At 33.5% G+C, this 18,906-nt stretch overlaps 4 protein-coding genes across 4 annotated transcripts; 2 read left to right on the top strand and 2 right to left on the bottom strand.

Moving 5' to 3' along the window:
- The first annotated feature begins 1,523 nt into the window (after positions 1–1,523).
- On the top strand, positions 1,524–6,502 carry LOC140060639 (organic solute transporter subunit alpha-like). Its single transcript, XM_072106935.1, has 7 exons — positions 1,524–2,041; positions 2,670–2,830; positions 3,156–3,229; positions 3,368–3,526; positions 3,765–3,873; positions 4,046–4,298; positions 4,583–6,502. The coding sequence occupies exons 1-7, from the start codon at positions 1,987–1,989 to the stop codon at positions 4,906–4,908; spliced, it is 1,137 nt and encodes a 378-aa protein (XP_071963036.1). The 5' UTR covers positions 1,524–1,986; the 3' UTR covers positions 4,909–6,502.
- A 142-nt stretch (positions 6,503–6,644) lies between these two features.
- Positions 6,645–11,071, bottom strand: LOC140060640 (transmembrane protein 179B-like). The gene is made up of 5 exons (XM_072106936.1): positions 10,659–11,071; positions 10,044–10,222; positions 8,936–9,073; positions 7,847–7,928; positions 6,645–7,514 (listed from the first exon to the last, which is right to left on the bottom strand). The coding sequence occupies exons 1-5, from the start codon at positions 10,764–10,766 to the stop codon at positions 7,383–7,385; spliced, it is 639 nt and encodes a 212-aa protein (XP_071963037.1). The 5' UTR covers positions 10,767–11,071; the 3' UTR covers positions 6,645–7,382.
- Positions 11,072–11,834: 763 nt separating this feature from the next.
- On the bottom strand, positions 11,835–15,785 carry LOC140060387 (uncharacterized). Its single transcript, XM_072106573.1, has 4 exons — positions 15,702–15,785; positions 14,815–15,301; positions 12,560–12,649; positions 11,835–12,460 (listed from the first exon to the last, which is right to left on the bottom strand). The coding sequence occupies exons 2-4, from the start codon at positions 15,291–15,293 to the stop codon at positions 12,346–12,348; spliced, it is 684 nt and encodes a 227-aa protein (XP_071962674.1). The 5' UTR covers positions 15,294–15,301; positions 15,702–15,785; the 3' UTR covers positions 11,835–12,345.
- A 184-nt stretch (positions 15,786–15,969) lies between these two features.
- On the top strand, positions 15,970–18,218 carry LOC140060130 (cysteine-rich PDZ-binding protein-like). The gene is made up of 5 exons (XM_072106207.1): positions 15,970–16,058; positions 16,550–16,633; positions 16,754–16,808; positions 16,897–16,997; positions 17,377–18,218. The coding sequence occupies exons 1-5, from the start codon at positions 16,043–16,045 to the stop codon at positions 17,439–17,441; spliced, it is 321 nt and encodes a 106-aa protein (XP_071962308.1). The 5' UTR covers positions 15,970–16,042; the 3' UTR covers positions 17,442–18,218.
- The last annotated feature ends 688 nt before the right edge of the window (positions 18,219–18,906 follow it).

Genomic DNA, 18,906 nt, shown 5'->3' with positions numbered 1-18,906 from the left:
AGGTTTTCATAGTTCAGTTCTGAATGGTTACAATCGTAATGAACTTGAAGAACGGTGAAGGATACCGTATTTCAATGCTGTGCCTTTCGGCATCAAAGTTACTTTCAATAATTGGGTTTTAACACTGCTACTCAAATTTTATTATATCGCAACACATCCCCTAATCGATCAAGAACGGTACCGAATAAAAAAAAACCGTATTACGAATCGGTGTTTCAATACACCCATCGATCAATCAATCAAGACAAGAAGTTTACAACGTTTAATTGGGTTTTAACAGCCGCCCAAAGTTTATGTTATCTCATAACAACTCTAACCAAATATTAACACACCGTCAAAAGGGAATAGTACCGTAGCTTACACATTTCAACGAGTTATTAAATCAGATACCGTAAAAAGTTGGATTACTCATTAGTTAAAACCATATCTCACGCGAGTGAGTTGAGTTGCTGGCCAATCAGTTTAGATGATCATATATCGTATTCTGATTGGTCAAATTACTCGCGGCGCGCTTACGTCCTTGCGTTGCGTCCAACATTCATTCATTCAAGTTCATGTTGCAATTGCGTCTTGTTTTATATTTTTGGGATCGGGTTTTTCGCAGACCCTCTCGAAATCAGTTTATGATTGATGAGTGTTATTAAAATGTGTTAAAATCAAACACAGATGCACAATAAATACCGTATATAATAGGTACTGTACCGTCTTTTCACAAGAGAACAATCTTAATATTATGAGGCGCCATCGAACCAGTCTCTGAATACAAATATGAAGTATATACATAACAGTTTGAAATAAAGGGCTATTGAATAAACGGCCACGATCTCCTTCAGATGGCATACAAGCTGAACAGTGAGATTTACTATGAGTAAACTTTGCAAAGACTTCCATCATTCATCAGTCTTTAAAACAAGTTGTTTATTTTTATATTTTAAAGTTTAGTCACTCAGCATTCTTGATAAGTTTACCATTATACATTGAAAAAGGCATAAAAGGTGCCAAGACGCAGTGTAGGTGCTCAACGTTATATCAGAAAGTGTTTTTGATACGGTGAGATTTTTATCTTATTATTATATATCAAAGCAATTTAACAAGGATTTTTTTATAGTAATGATTCGACAATAGAAATGTATAATAATTACCGGTACCTAGGTGATGCACTGAATATCGAAAACAACAAGAGATATCAAACATAATAAAACAACATCAATGTTAACTGTTGCTTTAATTATGTAAACATTAACTTGGTTATATATTAAATACAGTTTCTTTCGGTGGAAAGGACGCCAGTCGAACCGATATAGGCCTATTGCAAAAGTAAATAAGACGAAAGGCGTTTATTCCATATAACTTTTTATAATCAACAATAATTTGGAGTCCAACTTTTTCCCACATCGAGTGACATTGTGACGTTCAATAGGGTTGCCAACCCAAGAAGCAACATGTTTTCAATAAGTGGTCGTTGTCATAAACAACCACCGAGAAAAACGTCAAATCATTTGATATCAAAATAAACACTCGCTTCATTCGGAGCTGTTTCCGTTTATAATAATTTTTTAATTGTCAAATAGAAATCCTGGATTGGTCAAAAGTTAGAACGATGTACAATTCATCTCCTTACGTTGTAAATTTGAGTATCTGTTGACAGGATAACCTATAAACTACGCTCCATATTGGTGTCGTATGTCCTAGTCCCGTGGGGTATTTTGTGGCCTTCAACGATCGTATAAAATTGGTAGCATTGTTACCACGACTTTCACTTCAGTACTAACACGGGTTAAAGTGTTCCTCATCGACTGTGAACGTGTATCGTGACGTTATTCATCTTTAACGGCCTAACTGAGTGTGAATCTTGTTTCTATCTACTAACTTGTCCGTTTGTGCAATTTCAGGCTTGATAAAGTTCTTACAAAGTTAGTCGGTGGTTGTGGAAAGAAGACACGGTAATTCTAGTTATACTAAAGTATTGAAAAAGAAGGAAACAAAATGGCTGATGATAACTGTAGCGGAGGAGATCCAACTACCTCAGAGATGTTTAAAGGTACGTTCAATATCATAATGATTAGATATGCAGGGAGTTGTACAACTACCTGAGATAATATGTAAGCCTATGTTTAGATGAATATAATACGCCTAATTGGATATCATAAAAAATTCATTACAATAATGATGTCCTTATTGTCTGTTTTATGGCATATTGACACCACAACATGGAGGATAATTTAATGCCGATTAGATGATGAGAAGAGATGAAGAGAACCGTCTCACACAAAATATGCATTGTATTAAAATATGATAGAAATTCGGCAAAAATTATCGTACCATAGCAATGACCTTTGTTGTCGTGGCAACCCGACAAGATATTTGCCCAGAGGTGGATATCGTAAATTTGACCCTGCTGAAAAAAATGGAATCTATGTTATGAATTATTATAGAAAGAACTGGGATGATGCAAGATAAATAACTTATTTACTCAAATTATAAATACAGTAAATCTCGATCATTATAAAATAACCGTTGATGTATTAGCTCACTATGTCTCAAATTTGTGCACGCGATAGCAGCCATAATAGTTCTTGTTTTATTGCAAGTCACAAAGTTCAAAGTGACAATAATACTAAATAACGCTATTTAGTGTGTACATTAATATTTGTATGTTCTTTTTTTAGAATTTGCTAATGATACAGGGTCATTATTGACATTAATAACCTTAACATTAATGTCATTTACCACTATGTTTCTGTACTTGGAGTCCAGTATGTATATTAATCAAAAGATAGCAAGTAGTCGACGCAGAGTTCGTCTACTTTGTATTCTGGGAATTTATCCTGTAAGTTTTACAATAATAATAATACCAATTAGTAAATTAAAATTTGTTTTCAAAACGCAAACATTGAAATTAGTCTGCCAGTACACCGTTTAGTAAATATAATGTATTTTAAATTATACTGTACCTATATTATTGTATTGTTTAGGTATCACCAATAGGCATACTCACTCTCTAAATATATTTGATATAATTAGTGTTCGACTTTCGAATCCAGTCATTACTAAAATATCGGTGTACTTAAGTATGCATTGTGTGTGCATGACTAAATGTTAGACAAGAAATTTGAGACATAAATACTATAACATGGTCAATTAAATCTGTTTAGGTTTTATCCGGTACCTCACTAATTGCTCTGTACGTTCCAGCCGCTCATTTGCTGTGCAGTTTTACAGGCTCTATGTAAGTACGCACTTATTTTAACCGTCTCTTACCCTCACAAAAGTACGGGGCGCCGTTCGGGACTTTAAAACTGACAGACTTCTGACTTTAAAAAAACTATACTGATACTTTTGCTTACTGTTATTTTCCTTTGCATAGTTTCTTTTCAGTGGCGATGTTCCAATTTCTGATGCTGGTTTTCGACTTTTACGGCGGAAAGATGTACGTAATAGAGGTTTTAAAAGATCAAAAGCTACCGCTAGCAAGTCCCCCTCTCACGTGTTGCTGCCCATGCCTACCAAAGATGGATGTCAATGAGTAAGTATAGATTATAAATGTTTATAAATGAATCAGTTAACCAATATCGGGTTCAGATTGTCATTGATAAATCGATCAGTCACGTGTCTTTTAAGACAATAACTGGACAAATTTCACAATTTAAGTCGATGGCGTTAACTCGGAATTATGCACTCTTTACCCGAAGAAGGCAGTAACGGCGTTCCATATCACACTAGTACTCGAAACTCGAAATTATTCCTATTTGTTCATTTTCTAGAAAGAACTTACGATGGGTAAAGCGATTGGTGTTACAAGTCGCATTCGTACGACCTATCGCACTGTTTGTCGCGTCCGTCTTGTGGGCGAATGGGTCTTACAGACCAAAGGTACGTTGTTTTATCACTCAAAATAAAACCTTAATAATATAAAAAAAATATGTAAAGATAATTACATACATACTGTTCTCTCTAAAACTAAATAGCAAATGTACTTCTAACTTTATAAACTATAGGTTTGAGAATAGTTTTTATTGATAATTATTCTAACATTTAATTTTAGTTGGCGTTTGACGAGGCGTTTCTGTACATTCAACTCATCTCCTTCTCTTCTACGTTCATCGCTATATACGGCATCGTCATGATCTTCAGGGCGTCACGGGAACCTCTGCAGGATTTCAGAATCACTCCCAAGTTTCTAGCCATCCAGATTGCCTTGATCTTGACAAATGGGCAGACGATCTTCTTGGCGCTCTTGGTTCTCGTTGACGTCATTCCGTGTACACCACCGTTCAAGTCACAAACAAGAGCAAATTGTAAGTTTATCCGATTAATCAAGTAACAACTACAATGACGAGCTTTCGTTTCTAAATTTCGTTTCGAAATATACTGTAGTTTATAGGCCGTGACTGCTTCTATGTACCGTCATCTCAAAACTACCGTACTGTCCGAAAACCTTGCCAAAACGAAGAACGAAAGCTAGCCATTTAATCGATAAACCCGATTGCCAACGACGACTGTCGATAACGATGACTGTCGAGACAGGAGAACGACTACAAACCATACAATATCTAACTGTTTATGTTTTTTCTTTACACAGACGTAAATGACATGTTGATTATCACGGAGATGTTCTTTTTCTTCATCATGGCCCGAGTGTATTTCCGAACGCGAATCGGGAATGAAGAAAGCCTTCAACAAGTGAAAAACAAAATTATGTTGAACGCACAGAAACACTTTCCAGACTCTTGTCCAAACTGTGGCTTCCAGAATGATAAAACTGATGACGTCAACGGTATAACGATCAGTCATATTAACGGGCAGCAGACGGCGGACGAGGCAACCTCACCAGAAGATAAGGAGAACCTACTAAACAAGCAAGGGATGTTTATGATCCTTAACGGCGGGGAAACTGTAAATGTTTAAAAAATAAGCAGCTTCATATGGCTTGCTATAATACTACCAATGTACCGCGTCTTAAAGTAGCCCACCCCTAAGACGAAAATGTTTAAAATAAACAAATGCTGTAGGCTAATGTTTGTGTCGGGCGCAGCTGTATATAGTTAGCTTAAGCGACGTTAACTGACCTCCTAACTAAACCATTCAAGAGATGTTTATGATCCTTAACGGTGAAACTGTGAAATAGTTTACAAATATCTAAAGCAGCTAGGCTACTTCATAGCTTGCTATGAATTTAGTTTTTTTTTCGGGCGCAGCTACCACATTTTAGTTATAGTAATTGGCCTGAATTCGGCACCTGCTTTCATTCCGATATCTTTGTTTACCTCTAGCTTTTATTCATCAGAAATATGTCGGAGTAAGTTTTATATTTTTGAGAATGTAGTAAATACCCATTCTCTGATAAAACAAACTTGATCAGTGCATGCAGGAAATTTGATTTAAAATTAGTAATATATTGACAGGGTTACTCACCTAACGTTCTTCGCTTTGTATTCGTAAGTTAAGCGTTTTAGATACAGCCATGGATTAAGGAATAGAAATCCATGATATAGCATAGAGGTAAAATGGTGACGTAGTACCCATAATTCCTCAAATATTTTACAATTCTAAAACGAAGGATACTATCCTATGAAGACTAAGCTTGCGGCTAAATGAAAAGGACTAGCTTAGTAAGAACGCCTGAATATAGGCTACATGTCACAACGCACATGATAGAAATATCAACTATGCAAAAACTTTTTTCCACTTTATGATGTCATTACCCTCTATACCACTACAAATGGTGCTTTTTCTATTGAATAGCTGCTGAATTCCGTCCCAAACGCACAGCTGCTTTTACAACTTTTGAGTATGCAATTAAAATTACTTTAATAATGACGTAATCATGTAACGTATTTAATTAATTTAATTTGTTACGATATTTAAAACAAAACAACTTATAATACAGTTAATGTTATTTATGTAACTGCTAATATATTAATTTTGATAATGACGTCACATATACAGTAATACGTTTTGATAATTTCGATTTCATAAGAATGCAGATACTAGGGTTTTTGACTGCCAATTATATAGCCCTACTGATTATAATATGCTAATTAGATTATTACATGTTTTTCGCAGTTTGGTATTAACATACTTTAGAACAAATTTGAATAATATGTTATATGTTACCTGTAATTGAGAGCCTAATGCTACATGTATACAAGTTAATGTTAAGTTTTGTTTTGTTGCAGCAACATCTTTGTTTAGATTTTTTAATTAAAATTAGTTTTGAGTTTCTATATATTTTAATAAATTCCGTCCGTGAAGCATAATTCTATTTTGTAGTCAGTCGAATTAAAAATGATTATTACGCATTGGCTAACATACACTCAACAGTAAGTGCACCAAATGGAACTGAGGAACTTGGAGAAATCTACGCCACCAACGTACGATTTGTGAGATATAAAGTGTGTATGGCGCGCCGATAACCAATCAATTATGAAACGCACGAAATGCATAAATAAAACACTGTTACGAAAGTATAGGATGAACAAGATACAAATATATTATATTTTACTTGATGGCAGTAACATTAAGTATCAACATAGAATTCGAAATCCTAGAATCAATTATTACATCAACAAAAATATGCAAATTACAAACACTGAATTGAAGAAAAACACTAATATATTACAATTTTATAATATTTACATTATATTAATAATTTTAAAATACTGAAAGTTAAGCAGTAATTATGCAATTAGTTTAGACTAAGTTTCAACTAATTTCTCTATTTTTAATATTTAAGTAATTGGTAAAAAATCTAGCACTTGCCTAAAGTCACTAATTAGCACAAAGTATATATAAATTTCATATAAAATTAAGTAACTAGGATATTAGCAGTATTTAACGTCTTTGTTAAAGTACCATTTTTATAAGCATCATGATTCATTACGTAAATTAATAATTTAATCATTTTTAATTACTAATAAAAAGGTTAAAAATCTGTTAATAGCTCTCAATTTATGAACAGTAAATCTACTATTATTAGTAAAGGTCAACTTTCTAAAAATGTACTTAGTTGGCATGGAAAATTGCAACTTAAAAGCAAAATAATATGGCCTATTAAAAATGGTGGCGAAAATTAAATATTATGTATTTCATTCTTGATCTCCAGCTGTAGAAATTACTATACCGCCCTCTGGAGTCAACACTATTTGGAAGTATAAAAACTACACCTACTTCATGGTAAAGCACCAGTAAGAGACATTCACTTTGTTCATATCAATTGAGTACTGTATGATCTATTTGAACATACCAACATCAAACGGTAATCATTTGGCACTAGTCTGTGGTCCAATTTTACAGCTAAGTTTTTTATACAGTAATATGTATCTACAATGTATGTATCTTCTGTGAACACAGAATAATTGCTTACAGAGACCTGCTTCTGTTTATACATCGACTGGTTTTTTATATTCTCCTTTTCTTTTATTATCACTGTGCACATTTTTTCTGGCGTAACATCGAGTGGCACTCAACACGGCAACGGCAAACCAAATGCTAAATGCAACCCATGATGCAATCTAAATAGATAAACAAATATTAAAACAATTAATAGGTAATAATAATGCATCAACAAATTAACCAATTTAAACTGATGTCTAAAGACTTTCATCAAGCTTTTATAGTGCAATAATGACGTGGTTATAACGTCTAATTATTTGGAAAAATTTTAGATATATTTTAATGTTAAGTACGTACAAAACAATATTATTACTATATGGATTTCTTATATAGTATACTGATAAAATGCTCTGGCTGGTCACGATTTACTGGCATAGATAGTGAAGACATGTTTATGTTAAGTAGGTGCTTACATAATAAGCAGGCATGTCTGTTTATTGTTTTACTGTACCTGTGCATCGTTCAGAATATCGTAAAAGCGTTTCAGTCCTGGGTTTTTAAAAATATCCCCAAATGTCTGATAATCTCTACAACTGTAAGGCAAAATAAAATCAGAAAAAAATTCATACAATTTTGTTTATACTTCAAGACATTTATATACAAATATGCAGTTATAATACAATGAACAGTTTAACTATAATATAGTCAATGGAAATTGCCTTGCTATAGTTTTTGCTACAATGTGGGGCTGTTTTGCTGTATAAAGTGAATAAATTAACTCCATTTTCTTAGGAGCAGAAACAGGACAAATTTGTGGTAACCGGTTAAAAGGCAGCGCAAAATAACCGGTTAAAAAGACCAATTTAATTCGGTGTTAGAACCCCATTTAACCGGTTATTGCTGCAACACAAAATAATGGTTCAACTACATGGCAGTAACCGCCAGGACCAATTGCATTTTGGGTAATTTTAACAATTTTTGTCAACGACCACCCATTGATTTAACCAGTTATTTCAAAGCACAAATTGAGCAGAAATGCAGTCTTGTTATTTTTAATCCATTTTATAATAAACAGTTAATTTGCGTTATGCATCAGAAACAGACCCAGTGTAATTGTATGGCAATGAGTATAAAGGTCATTAAATATAATTACTTGGCACTGTGTAGTTATAATGGTATTATCAAATTACAAGACATATCTGTTTGTCTAACAATTAGTCATGTAAATATGAATCATAGAATTGTTTGTTTAATTTATGTTTTTAGAGTTACATGAGATATAGTAAAGAAAAAATGATTGTTAATCTAACAGTATATTATTAAATTTTATTTAAAATTCAACAACACAGATTGTCACTTGCCAATTCTCTCTATGTCACATTGGTATCACATGTGACACTAGTATTATATATGTGAAGCTGTTACATATTTACATTACGTATGAAATCAATTTGATTTGAATAATCTAGATATGAGCTGGACTAGGTCTAGGTATGAGCTGGGCTAGATTTCAAAGGCTAAATTTTAATGGTTAGCTTAGTAAACTAAGTACTGTACTAAAAAATGAAATGAGGATGTAGAAATGCTGGTGATCACTTACTGAGGAAGACTAATTGGCGCCACTCCATGTATTTCATCGCACAAACTCTTCAATCCCATTGTTATCAATATAGAAACAATGAACAGTAAAACACTTAAAATGCCATAGGCAAAAATACTTGCTATTTTAAGAAATTGCCTGTAAAATGAATAAAGATAACATTACAATTGAACGAAAGAATAATTGTCAACTGATTCACAAAAACATAAGCAGTAAATCAATTGAAAATAATCAGCATAGCTATCAAACAATCAATCTAAAGCTCTGTCTAGGCCTACATTATTAAACTAGTTTGACAAAAAAATGTGATGTGCCCGCCGAACATGGTAGTGATATGCCCAAATATGGTAGTGATATGACATTATCATGTCCATATATTGGCACATTGCATTTTTTTGTCACATAACGTTTGATAGTGTATAACTTTGTTGTCTGACAGCAATATAGGATTTAAATGACATTTCATTTCCTGATACTTAAAAACACAAGCCATGTACAATGCAATACAAGGTTAGGCATAGAAACAAAAACAAATTTAATTATCATTTTTAAAATTTGATATACAAAATATATAATTTAGTCACAGTTTTATTTGTCTGATAATAAACATTTTTTTTTCCAAGTATATACTGAACCACAATTTTTTACTGTGGTACGTATGATTTATAGCTTGTTCCAATGTTAATAAATGTATTATGAAGTCACCTGACCAAATTAATGTGCAAGATTTCCAGAAAAAGAAAACTTATTATTGCACAGGTTTAAAGAGCAAACACAATGTAATTAGTGAAGTTAGTGAAGTGAAAGGAATAATTGAATAATATTCAGCAATGTATTAGAAATAAGGTTTTATAGAAAACTCCACACAATATGGTTTTGTTAAGGATGCTACTATTACTCATTTCCTATAGGACATCAAAACCAAGACCTGGCAATAAAAAGAGAAACAGCTCAAAAATAAAAGTTGGCAACCAAACAATAAGAGGAAAGTTGCTAAACAATTATAGCGTAGTGATGACACATAATGAACCCAATGCCGGAGAGGATGAGATTATTCACAAGAAGATTAAACAGACATTTATTATTAAACAAAAATAATGATACATACGAGCCTTCACGTCCACGTATTAATTTGTACAGCCAGTAGGCTATACAAAAAGCAGCGTAGAAAAATGCGGCGATATGAACACTGACTGGAAAGCGACATTTACTGGAGTGAAAGATGGCGGCATTCTTTGACATGACCTGGATATCAGCAAACAATAGACACGATCCGTCATAGTCATGCTTTAAAGAAAAGATTATTAAAATATTATTTATCTCCTTGGCTTATATGATATGCACAGCAGGAAGTATCACAATTATGTCACATACAGGTACTTTATTAATATTATAATTTAGTTTTAGTCATGCCGCTCTAGACAAGTGTTTATTTTGGAAAAAATTGTTTCAGAGCTAATCTAATTTGATTTGATTTTGCTGACTAGATAGGTAGGACTGTTTTAATTATTAACATCATAATCATATTAAAGATAGATATAGTTTGTTAGGCCTAGACTACGTCAGTCATACTCTACTACTGTACTGTAGTACTACTTATACTAGCTAGTGCTACTAACGAAACGGTCTCATGTCACTCATCTCTTCTTACATCGAAAGACCCAAAACCACACCACCTCGATCCGATCCTGTCTGTAAAAATGTACTCTGCCAAATAACTTACCCTTGACATCGCAAGAAACGTCAAAGTAGCGACATTTCCTCCACAGGCCAGGATAAGGAGGATAATTTCCACAATTGAGTACCGGGATTCCACAGCATTCGCCGCCATTCTGTTGTTATTGACCTTCTGATTAAAAATAAGGTGATGATGGAATTTACTTATTCAGCGTCAAATCATGCGTGAAAGATGAATCACCAGATCCCACCACACACACCAACGACACAAAGCACAAGTCTGTTTGTTGTTTATAGTGAAGTAGTAGGCCTAGTCCTACCAGTACTGTATGATGAATGTTGTAAAACGACTTTTTGATCACCTCATACATATACATAGGAAATAAACCATTTCCAGTTTGGACTTTGCTCATAGAAAATGATAACATCTCTACTTGTCTAAACAAAGGGAAGCGGAAGTGTTTCTCTGTGATCACTCAAGCGCAACGAGTCAGTGGTTTTGGTGGTACCTTTACCTTTGTCCTATTTAACATTCGGGATCCAAAGAAAGGGGTTGTTAAAATAATGTTTTTTTAGTATGCCACTTTATATAATAGTTACTCACATCATGGAGGTACCTCCATGCTCACATGGACAAAAACTGGATTGGAAAACAAATTATTTACCTGAAAAAATTAAAGGTTTCTTTTGTCTTTTTATATGTGAAATATTTTTTTTTTTACAGAAGTGAATAACTTTTTTTAAAAAAGTGGGATTTTATTAATCTTCATTTTTCATGTTTTTGGGAATACATCTTTTAAAAAATCATTTCAATAACAGAATACTGTATATTTTTATTATCATTCTTCGATTTTGTTTGGACATTCTCTCAAGACATAATCACTTGCCCGTCCTCCGTACACTACACAGAATAAATTGTCGTATTCGATTTAGACTTTCACCATTGAGTACAGTTTTTCCGTTGAGTACTTCTTTAACGGAGTATTTTGTGCGTTGAGATTGTCAACGTTTTCTATTCGAATGACTTTCTGTTGAGCACAAATTTACAATTCGAATACAAAAAGTACTCAACGAATCTTTACGTTGACAACGAAAGTTTCCAATCGAATACGACAATCGAGAAAAAAAATGCGATAGCAAACCAATAGAGAGCACTTGTTTGCACTGTTCAAGTAATTCAATTCATACTACAGGTACTAATAAACCAAACAAACTACTTTTTTTTTTATAACAAATTCACAAAAAGTTATTTATTCCATACTGTCAGCATGATGTACAGCACAATGATTATGTAGCTTACAGATAATTACAAGTTATAAAAGTCTAAAGAACAGAAAAGCACAAATTCGGAATATCCCATCCCTAGCATAACATAGTAAATTATTGGAGAGAACACCTTTGTATTCCATTTTTACATACACCATAGAAAATGTTGGTGTTGACATCATGTGTGTCTAAACTCATAAGGTCTGCTAGGCGATATAAAAGTGGTATACTGGAAGGATAAAAGTAGCCAATAGAAGCTTAGGAATACTCAATCTTTTTTTATCAACTCCTCCCTCTCAAATTAAAAAAAAACATAATTCTGTAAGTACATTAAAAACACCAGAAAATTTAAAACAATTGAACTTGGCGACTTTCTATATTTACAGCAGTGCCATTTGTATGGTTCTTAATGGATACCATGACTAGCATTAATAATCGTTGTACGTCAATGGTATTCAACGACTGGTTCAACGCCGCACTGGCGGTCTATCGTAAGCCGGTCTTTCATAAGCAGTTCGTTCATAGCTGCGATCATAGCCTCGTTCGTATGTGGACGGTGCTGCTCTATCGTAACGTGAAGAACTAAAACGAAAAAATAAATTATGTATTAAAAATAAAGTTTTTTTGAAAAAACATTAAACGTCTCGAGAGCAAACTACACATCTGCATATTTATACTTACGATACTTGTGGTGCGGCGTAGTCACGAGTGTATTCTCGTTGGTATTCTCTGGGATAATAGTCTCTACCTCTTGGTGGAGGTGGTGGCGATCTATAAAAAATTGCATTCAAAAATGACATTTTTTGGTTTAATATCATTGTGATCATTGTGATGATAGCAATACAGGAAGTGTTTTTTAACCACCAATCAAATGCATCAGGTTATCAGATTTTGAAGGGCTTATTAAAGATGAATTTTCAACTGGGCCACCATAGGAAAGCAATGTTAAACCGAGGGATAGCCTTTTAATAAGGAAACAATAATGATAATCTAAGGAGAAACGTACACTCTGTTTTGAAATTCAATATGTTGTAAAAAAATGACCAATAAGAAATGAAAGCATTAGTTAGTGTCATAAATGAAGCTTATTATGTTTGGTGCCATTAAAATCAACTTAATGTGTAATGGTCTCAAGTAATAGTACTGTAAATTCAAATTGATGTTTTAATCAATTTACTAGTGATGAAGTCTTTAACTACCTGAAATGAAAAGTAATGGGTTAACTTGTCCTACAAGAAAATAAACATTTACCCATTGTTGCCACACGTTAACAGACTGCCTGTTTAAGCTGTTCGCTACTCAATTTGAGTGAAGTCTAACCTAGCGATACGATCTTATGACTTAGACTTAACTTCCAATGTGACATGTACTTAAGTGCGTGTAGAATTCTGATCTCATGCGATTAAAGACTACATACCACGCATTGACATTTTTGCTTCCAAATTGAGGTAGCATGATAATTTGTGATGCGAGAAAATATGAATTGCATAAATGATGTGCTTTACTACAGGTGTCATTTAAACTCTGAATTAATTAAGTTGCTTCTGCATAATGATTCTGCTCATTTATATGCATGCCACATGCGAGGTTGAAAAAATGTGTCAACATCATGGAATTTGGAAAATTTTGGGTTTTTACAGTAGGAATTTGTAGCGTTACACTAGCTATTACGGTACTGCGTTTTGTTAACTGTAGAGTATGGTTTTTGCGATAGAGTGTATTGCGTAATGTATTAACGGTAGAGTGTATTTCATAATGTATTAACGGTAGAGTGTATTGCGTAATGTATTGACGCTAGAGAATATTGCGTAATGTATTGACGCTAGAGAATATTGCGTAATGTATTAGCGGTAGAGATATTGCGTAATGCATTAACAGTAAGAATATTGCGTAGTGTATTAGCAGTAGAGAATATTGCGTAATGTAGTAGAATACAGTGCATTATGATTCCAATATTATTACAGGATATTTTTACAATTTGCTTACTATGAACATTCAACATCGAAGATTAAAATATTTAATTTGTAATGCACTAGATCGCTACTGTTTGAAGAAAATGTGCTTTTTGCTGCTGGTGGTATTAGCGGCTCTGATAACCTTTTAATAAGTCCAGATCTGAATAATGCTACAATTGCTGGGCCGAGCGTAATTAGATCTAATTGCGTTGCGCATGTGTACACTTGCGTTTTACATTTTGACTACTGTTTTTGTCCAATATTAAATTGACTGAAAGTTTAATAACCTTCTTGCAAACCACTCTGACTTACAATTACACACAATTTAATTAATTGAATTTAATTTTCAGCTCTCAAATATTAAAATATGTTGTTGCAACAATGTGTGCTATAAAATCATGATATTGAACTACGTTACACGAGCTACATACTTCACTTCTTCTTTCGCTGAAATAGAAGGGCGATGTTAAATCAACAAAAACAAATTAGACTTCGCTGCGTTTTCCAATATGCAACACAGGTACTTACTAGCGAATTATTACGCTACTACACCAAATTCCTCACAATCTACATTGGCAGCAAGCGAATTTAATCAATATACAACCCACACATTTTTATTAGGCCAAAAAAAATAGTTTACACAAAAAAAATGTGCACTAAGACAAACGATGAGTTTCTGTAGTTTTAACGAATACGATGAATTGACGTGCTGTAAACATAAAGGTATTTATTTTGTCTGCGATGCGATTGCTGTACCTGCTTTGATGTTGAACTGAAATAAAAATCTTAGATTAGAGAATTTGGGGAGGGGCTATGAAAGTGGGTTACAATATTACTCGCTATACCAATGCACTTTACGTTAACGCTCTTGTTAACACTTTCATTGAATAGCAATTTATCATTATTGACACTTCGCTACAACTGACCCGCTTTCTTCAAACAGGCCATAGAGACCAACAGCTTATATCTAGCTTATAATACCTTCGTCTCGGCGGCGATCGACTGCGATAACTTGGTGGTCCTCGCGAATCAAAGTTCGAATATGAATCTCCATAGCGAGATCTGCCTCCACCTTCATCGTAATTGCGGCGATAATTTCCTCCACCATAGTCACCACCATAGGATGGCCTTCCTCTTCCTCCGCCACGACCATCCCGGTCTCTTCCACGTCCTCCAAACCCACCGCGTCCTCCCCTTCCTCCGCCGCCTCGTCCACCTCGACTGCGTCCTCTTGACCGCTCTACTTTAATACGCGTTCCGAGAACTAAATTGCCGTCTAAATTTCGCAACGCTTCATCAGCATCTCTCGAGTCCTCAAACTCTATGAATGCAAAACCTGGAGGATTGCGTGCAAGCCAAATGTCTCGCAAGTGTCCATATTTGCCAAATTCACGCTCTACGTCAGATTTTGTGGCGCTAGGGTTTAGGTCCCCGATGTACAGTCTGGCTTCTGAAGGCATCGTTTTATCTAAAAAAGAGAATAATTAATCATGAAAATATCAATGACAATGATATCTAATTAAAGAATCACTGGAATGGATACGAAGTAGAGTAATACTGTATTGTGTTTCATTATATGGACGGGACCACTCTCACCTTGCTGTCTAATCTCCTACACTAGTACGAGCTAGCCTATATCTACTGTAACTCTGTGTCCTCCTGGGTGGGGCTAGACCGAGCCTACAACAATTGAATAAGTCCGCGAGTCGAGTAGTTAGAATAACACATGAAAATTCATCCCAGTGTTATTTATTTTAAAATAATATATCGTATTTGTTATCTTAAAAGGATCATATTTAAGATGTACTATAATCTACATGTATCCAGACTATTACAAAAGCGAAATTTAGAATCAAAATAGCACCTACTGTTACAACCCTGGGCGTGCTTTTTCACAGAATAAAGAAAGAACGCGAATTATTCATCACGTGACAAAATTGGGCATCATTACTTGTGTACATTTTTTCCAAGATTAAGATTACTTACAATTTAAATAAAATCTTATTATTGAAAATAAATATCAAAATAATAATATTTAAAATTTGTTATTTATGTAATTGTATAAATGTTCGATTTTTTTATATTTTATTCTATTTTCTTATAGAATAAAACAATAGTATTTTCATGTCAATATGTGTTCACTGAACTGTAATACAAAACGTAAACATCGTTTCTGGAAAAATAATTTAAAAATTGTCAACACTTTATCATGGTTTGTGAAAAATGTAAGTTTAAAAATCTTTAAAAAATACCGATGGGCGGGGACAAAATGTATCTATTTAATGTAGTAGTGAACCATCTGCCTAGCTATGCCTAGATTAACAGCCACCTTAAGTTAAACGTAAATGTAGCTTCTAGCTAGCCTACCCAGAAGAGGTTTACTACCGTGTAGCAGATCTAGAGGGCGAGCCTTATCAACGATGCTGTTGCCTCTTTGCACAAGCAAAGCTAGGCCTAGCTAGCTCATACATCTACTAAGCAAGACAAGCTTAAGTAGAGTAGACTAGAGCTTAAAGAGACTACCTACTACACTGTACTAACTTAATAATAAGTACTGCCTGTAGTTGTAGTAGTCAGTAGTAGTTACTAGAGTGGTAATATTTGTTAACATTTTTCATACAATTCCATGCATAATTAATATGATTATTATTAAATATTATTGAATAATGTTTATTGATGTTTATTAATTACTCTTGATATTATAATACTATTATAGGTCAGAAGAAACTTGGCAGAATAGCTACTCCAGATCCGTGGAAGGCAAAGGGTGCTAGTAGTAGTAGTGGTGGCGGAAAGATGAGTAAGAAATACAGTCTTTTAATAATAAGTAAAAATTATTATTAATTAAATTATACATATTAAAAGCTAATAATATACTGTAGTTGATTTTAAAATTGGTATTTTGGTTCTAATATTTCAGCTAGTTGTGGCAGGAAGCTTGGAGAGAATAAACTTTTAACAGCTTCAAAATCAAAGTAAGATATTATTTTTATATTAACAAACGATAGATACATATTTGTAGTAAAAAAACTGTGTTTATGCATTTTAACTGTTCTTTTTCAGATATTCTCCATACAATAAATCATTCGTTAAATGCCGCATATGCAAACAGTCGGTCCATCAAGTGGGTTCTCACTACTGCCAAGGATGTGCTTATAAAAAAGGTAAAAACTATACAAATCAGTCGTGGCCAATCACAATCTACTTCTGTTTCTGCTAATTTAACAAATGGCTGAGTGGTTAAGACAGTGGAACTGTAATAAATAGCCATAATACTGTACCAGCAAGTGTTTGAGCCTCTATGGTTGGTGGAACAAATCTTCTCGAATAAGGACAATAAACCATAGGTCCAGTGTACACAATACAATTGATAAAATCTCCCAAACTGGACTTTTCTCAAGTTCCAAAAGGTCCCAAATTAATTTTTACCATTAAAAACACTTTCCACATACCAGACTTTCCGGTATTGAGCGAGTTGACTGTTTCTTCTATAGGATTCTCTCTGATGGATTCTTTTTAACAATTTTGTTTCCTTCTTTTCAGGTATTTGTGCAATGTGTGGTAAAAAGATTTTGGATACCAAGAACTATAAACAGACATCGGTGTGAAAGGTTTAACGCAAACAATGTAAGGTTTACGTTTTGATAGACAGAACCAACAAGTTACTCTCATTGCAACACCCAATGTGTGTGATAACATGGTTAATTTGAATGCTCATTGGAGGATACAGTATTTCATTGTTTCACCTATTCAGATATTGAAATGATAAGAAAAAGATGAAATTAAAGGATTCTGGCAATCAATCATAGTTGGTACAGCTGGTAACCAAGATTATGAGCCTCATATAAATGGGTTCCAGCCTGCATCTGTACTTGCAAAATGTATAAAATATCATTTTTATTTTATGTGTATATATTAATTTTGATAAATAAATTTAAATCGTTGATTACGAGTGTGTTGTTTAAAGTATCACTGTAAAATTATATCTTTGTTTTTGATTATGAAATCCTCTTCTGCTCAACAGACAATCTGCTAAGTACTGTTTTCATTCGAATAGTAGATGTTAATTACATTTGTTATCTTGTTTGTTGAGTACTATTAACTCATTGCTTAAAATACTCTAAATACGATACAGAACAAAAACTATTAGTTAAAATCTCAATTGAATATGAATCACCAACCATTGTAACATTGTAATACAGTGAGTTACAATTATCAAGGCTTCTGCAAACCTTTAAAAGGTTCTCCCAACAAATAGCAAATAATAATTCCACAGAATTTGTACACAAAAATTGTATTTAATCCTCAAGTCTCATTTTTGATTATTTAATAAAAAAAAAAGAGCCTATATTTGCACAATAAATGCAAAACATATATATACTGTATTCCCTCATACATTTTCTTGATAAGAATCATTATAATTTGCCATATCAGCAGCTGTTTAAAAAATCTCCATGAGCTCAGCTCAAACTGGGTACACAATAAAAACGATATTTTTAAAATACGCATTCCACGTTTTCTTTGATTTGTGGAAAAAAAATCTTTGTATAAAAAAATTTGAAAAAAGATATAAAATGAACATAATTTTATAAAGAAAATGTTTTCCTACTAAAAAAGATTGAATTAACATTAGAATACATTTCTTTCTGCTGCCAGAAAATTGAGATAATCTTGAAGGAGTTTTGAGCTTAGCATTGTTAAAATGTAAAAGTAAATTATTCAGATTTTTTGATTCATGTTTCAAGGTAGTATATAATAAGACAGTAGGTAACTGAAATGTAAGTAGTATATTCTTTAAGTAGAGTAGAACCCTCTTTAGGGACACTTATATCACCTATTATTAGGGCCAATTTACACTGACAAGCGGTAATGGTAAAAGGAAAATATAGAATCTATGACCATTTACACAAAATGCGGAGTGGACAGGTGGTTAAACAGAAACCAGCTCAGGATAGATACAGATTCTATGTGGGACAAGCATGCGGTTTTCCGCTTATTGTTACCATTCTGTCTATGTAAATTGGCCTCTTTTAAGTAGACACTTCCCATGAAACAAACACTACTAGTACAACT

This window comes from Antedon mediterranea, chromosome 10, assembly GCF_964355755.1.
Source record: "Antedon mediterranea chromosome 10, ecAntMedi1.1, whole genome shotgun sequence".
NCBI classification, from domain to species: domain Eukaryota; kingdom Metazoa; phylum Echinodermata; class Crinoidea; order Comatulida; family Antedonidae; genus Antedon; species Antedon mediterranea.
This window is presented reverse-complemented; position numbering and strand designations above follow the sequence as displayed.

Coding starts and splice junctions, on each gene's coding strand:
- LOC140060130 (XM_072106207.1), top strand. Junction 16,634..16,753: donor TAGTGGTGGCGGAAAGATGA/GTAAGAAATACA, acceptor CTAATATTTCAG/CTAGTTGTGGCAGGAAGCTT. Junction 16,998..17,376: donor AGGATGTGCTTATAAAAAAG/GTAAAAACTATA, acceptor CCTTCTTTTCAG/GTATTTGTGCAATGTGTGGT.
- LOC140060640 (XM_072106936.1), bottom strand. CDS start 10,766: ATGGCGGCGAATGCTGTGGAATCCCGGTACTCAATTGTGGAAATTATC. Junction 10,223..10,658: donor CGTTTCTTGCGATGTCAAGG/GTAAGTTATTTG, acceptor TTTTCTTTAAAG/CATGACTATGACGGATCGTG. Junction 7,515..7,846: donor ATATTCTGAACGATGCACAG/GTACAGTAAAAC, acceptor TTATCTATTTAG/ATTGCATCATGGGTTGCATT.
- LOC140060639 (XM_072106935.1), top strand. CDS start 1,987: ATGGCTGATGATAACTGTAGCGGAGGAGATCCAACTACCTCAGAGATG. Junction 2,831..3,155: donor GTATTCTGGGAATTTATCCT/GTAAGTTTTACA, acceptor AAATCTGTTTAG/GTTTTATCCGGTACCTCACT. Junction 4,299..4,582: donor GTCACAAACAAGAGCAAATT/GTAAGTTTATCC, acceptor TTCTTTACACAG/ACGTAAATGACATGTTGATT.
- LOC140060387 (XM_072106573.1), bottom strand. CDS start 15,293: ATGCCTTCAGAAGCCAGACTGTACATCGGGGACCTAAACCCTAGCGCC. Junction 12,650..14,814: donor CGATCGCCGCCGAGACGAAG/GTATTATAAGCT, acceptor AATTTTTTATAG/ATCGCCACCACCTCCACCAA. Junction 12,461..12,559: donor TACGCCGCACCACAAGTATC/GTAAGTATAAAT, acceptor TTTTCGTTTTAG/TTCTTCACGTTACGATAGAG.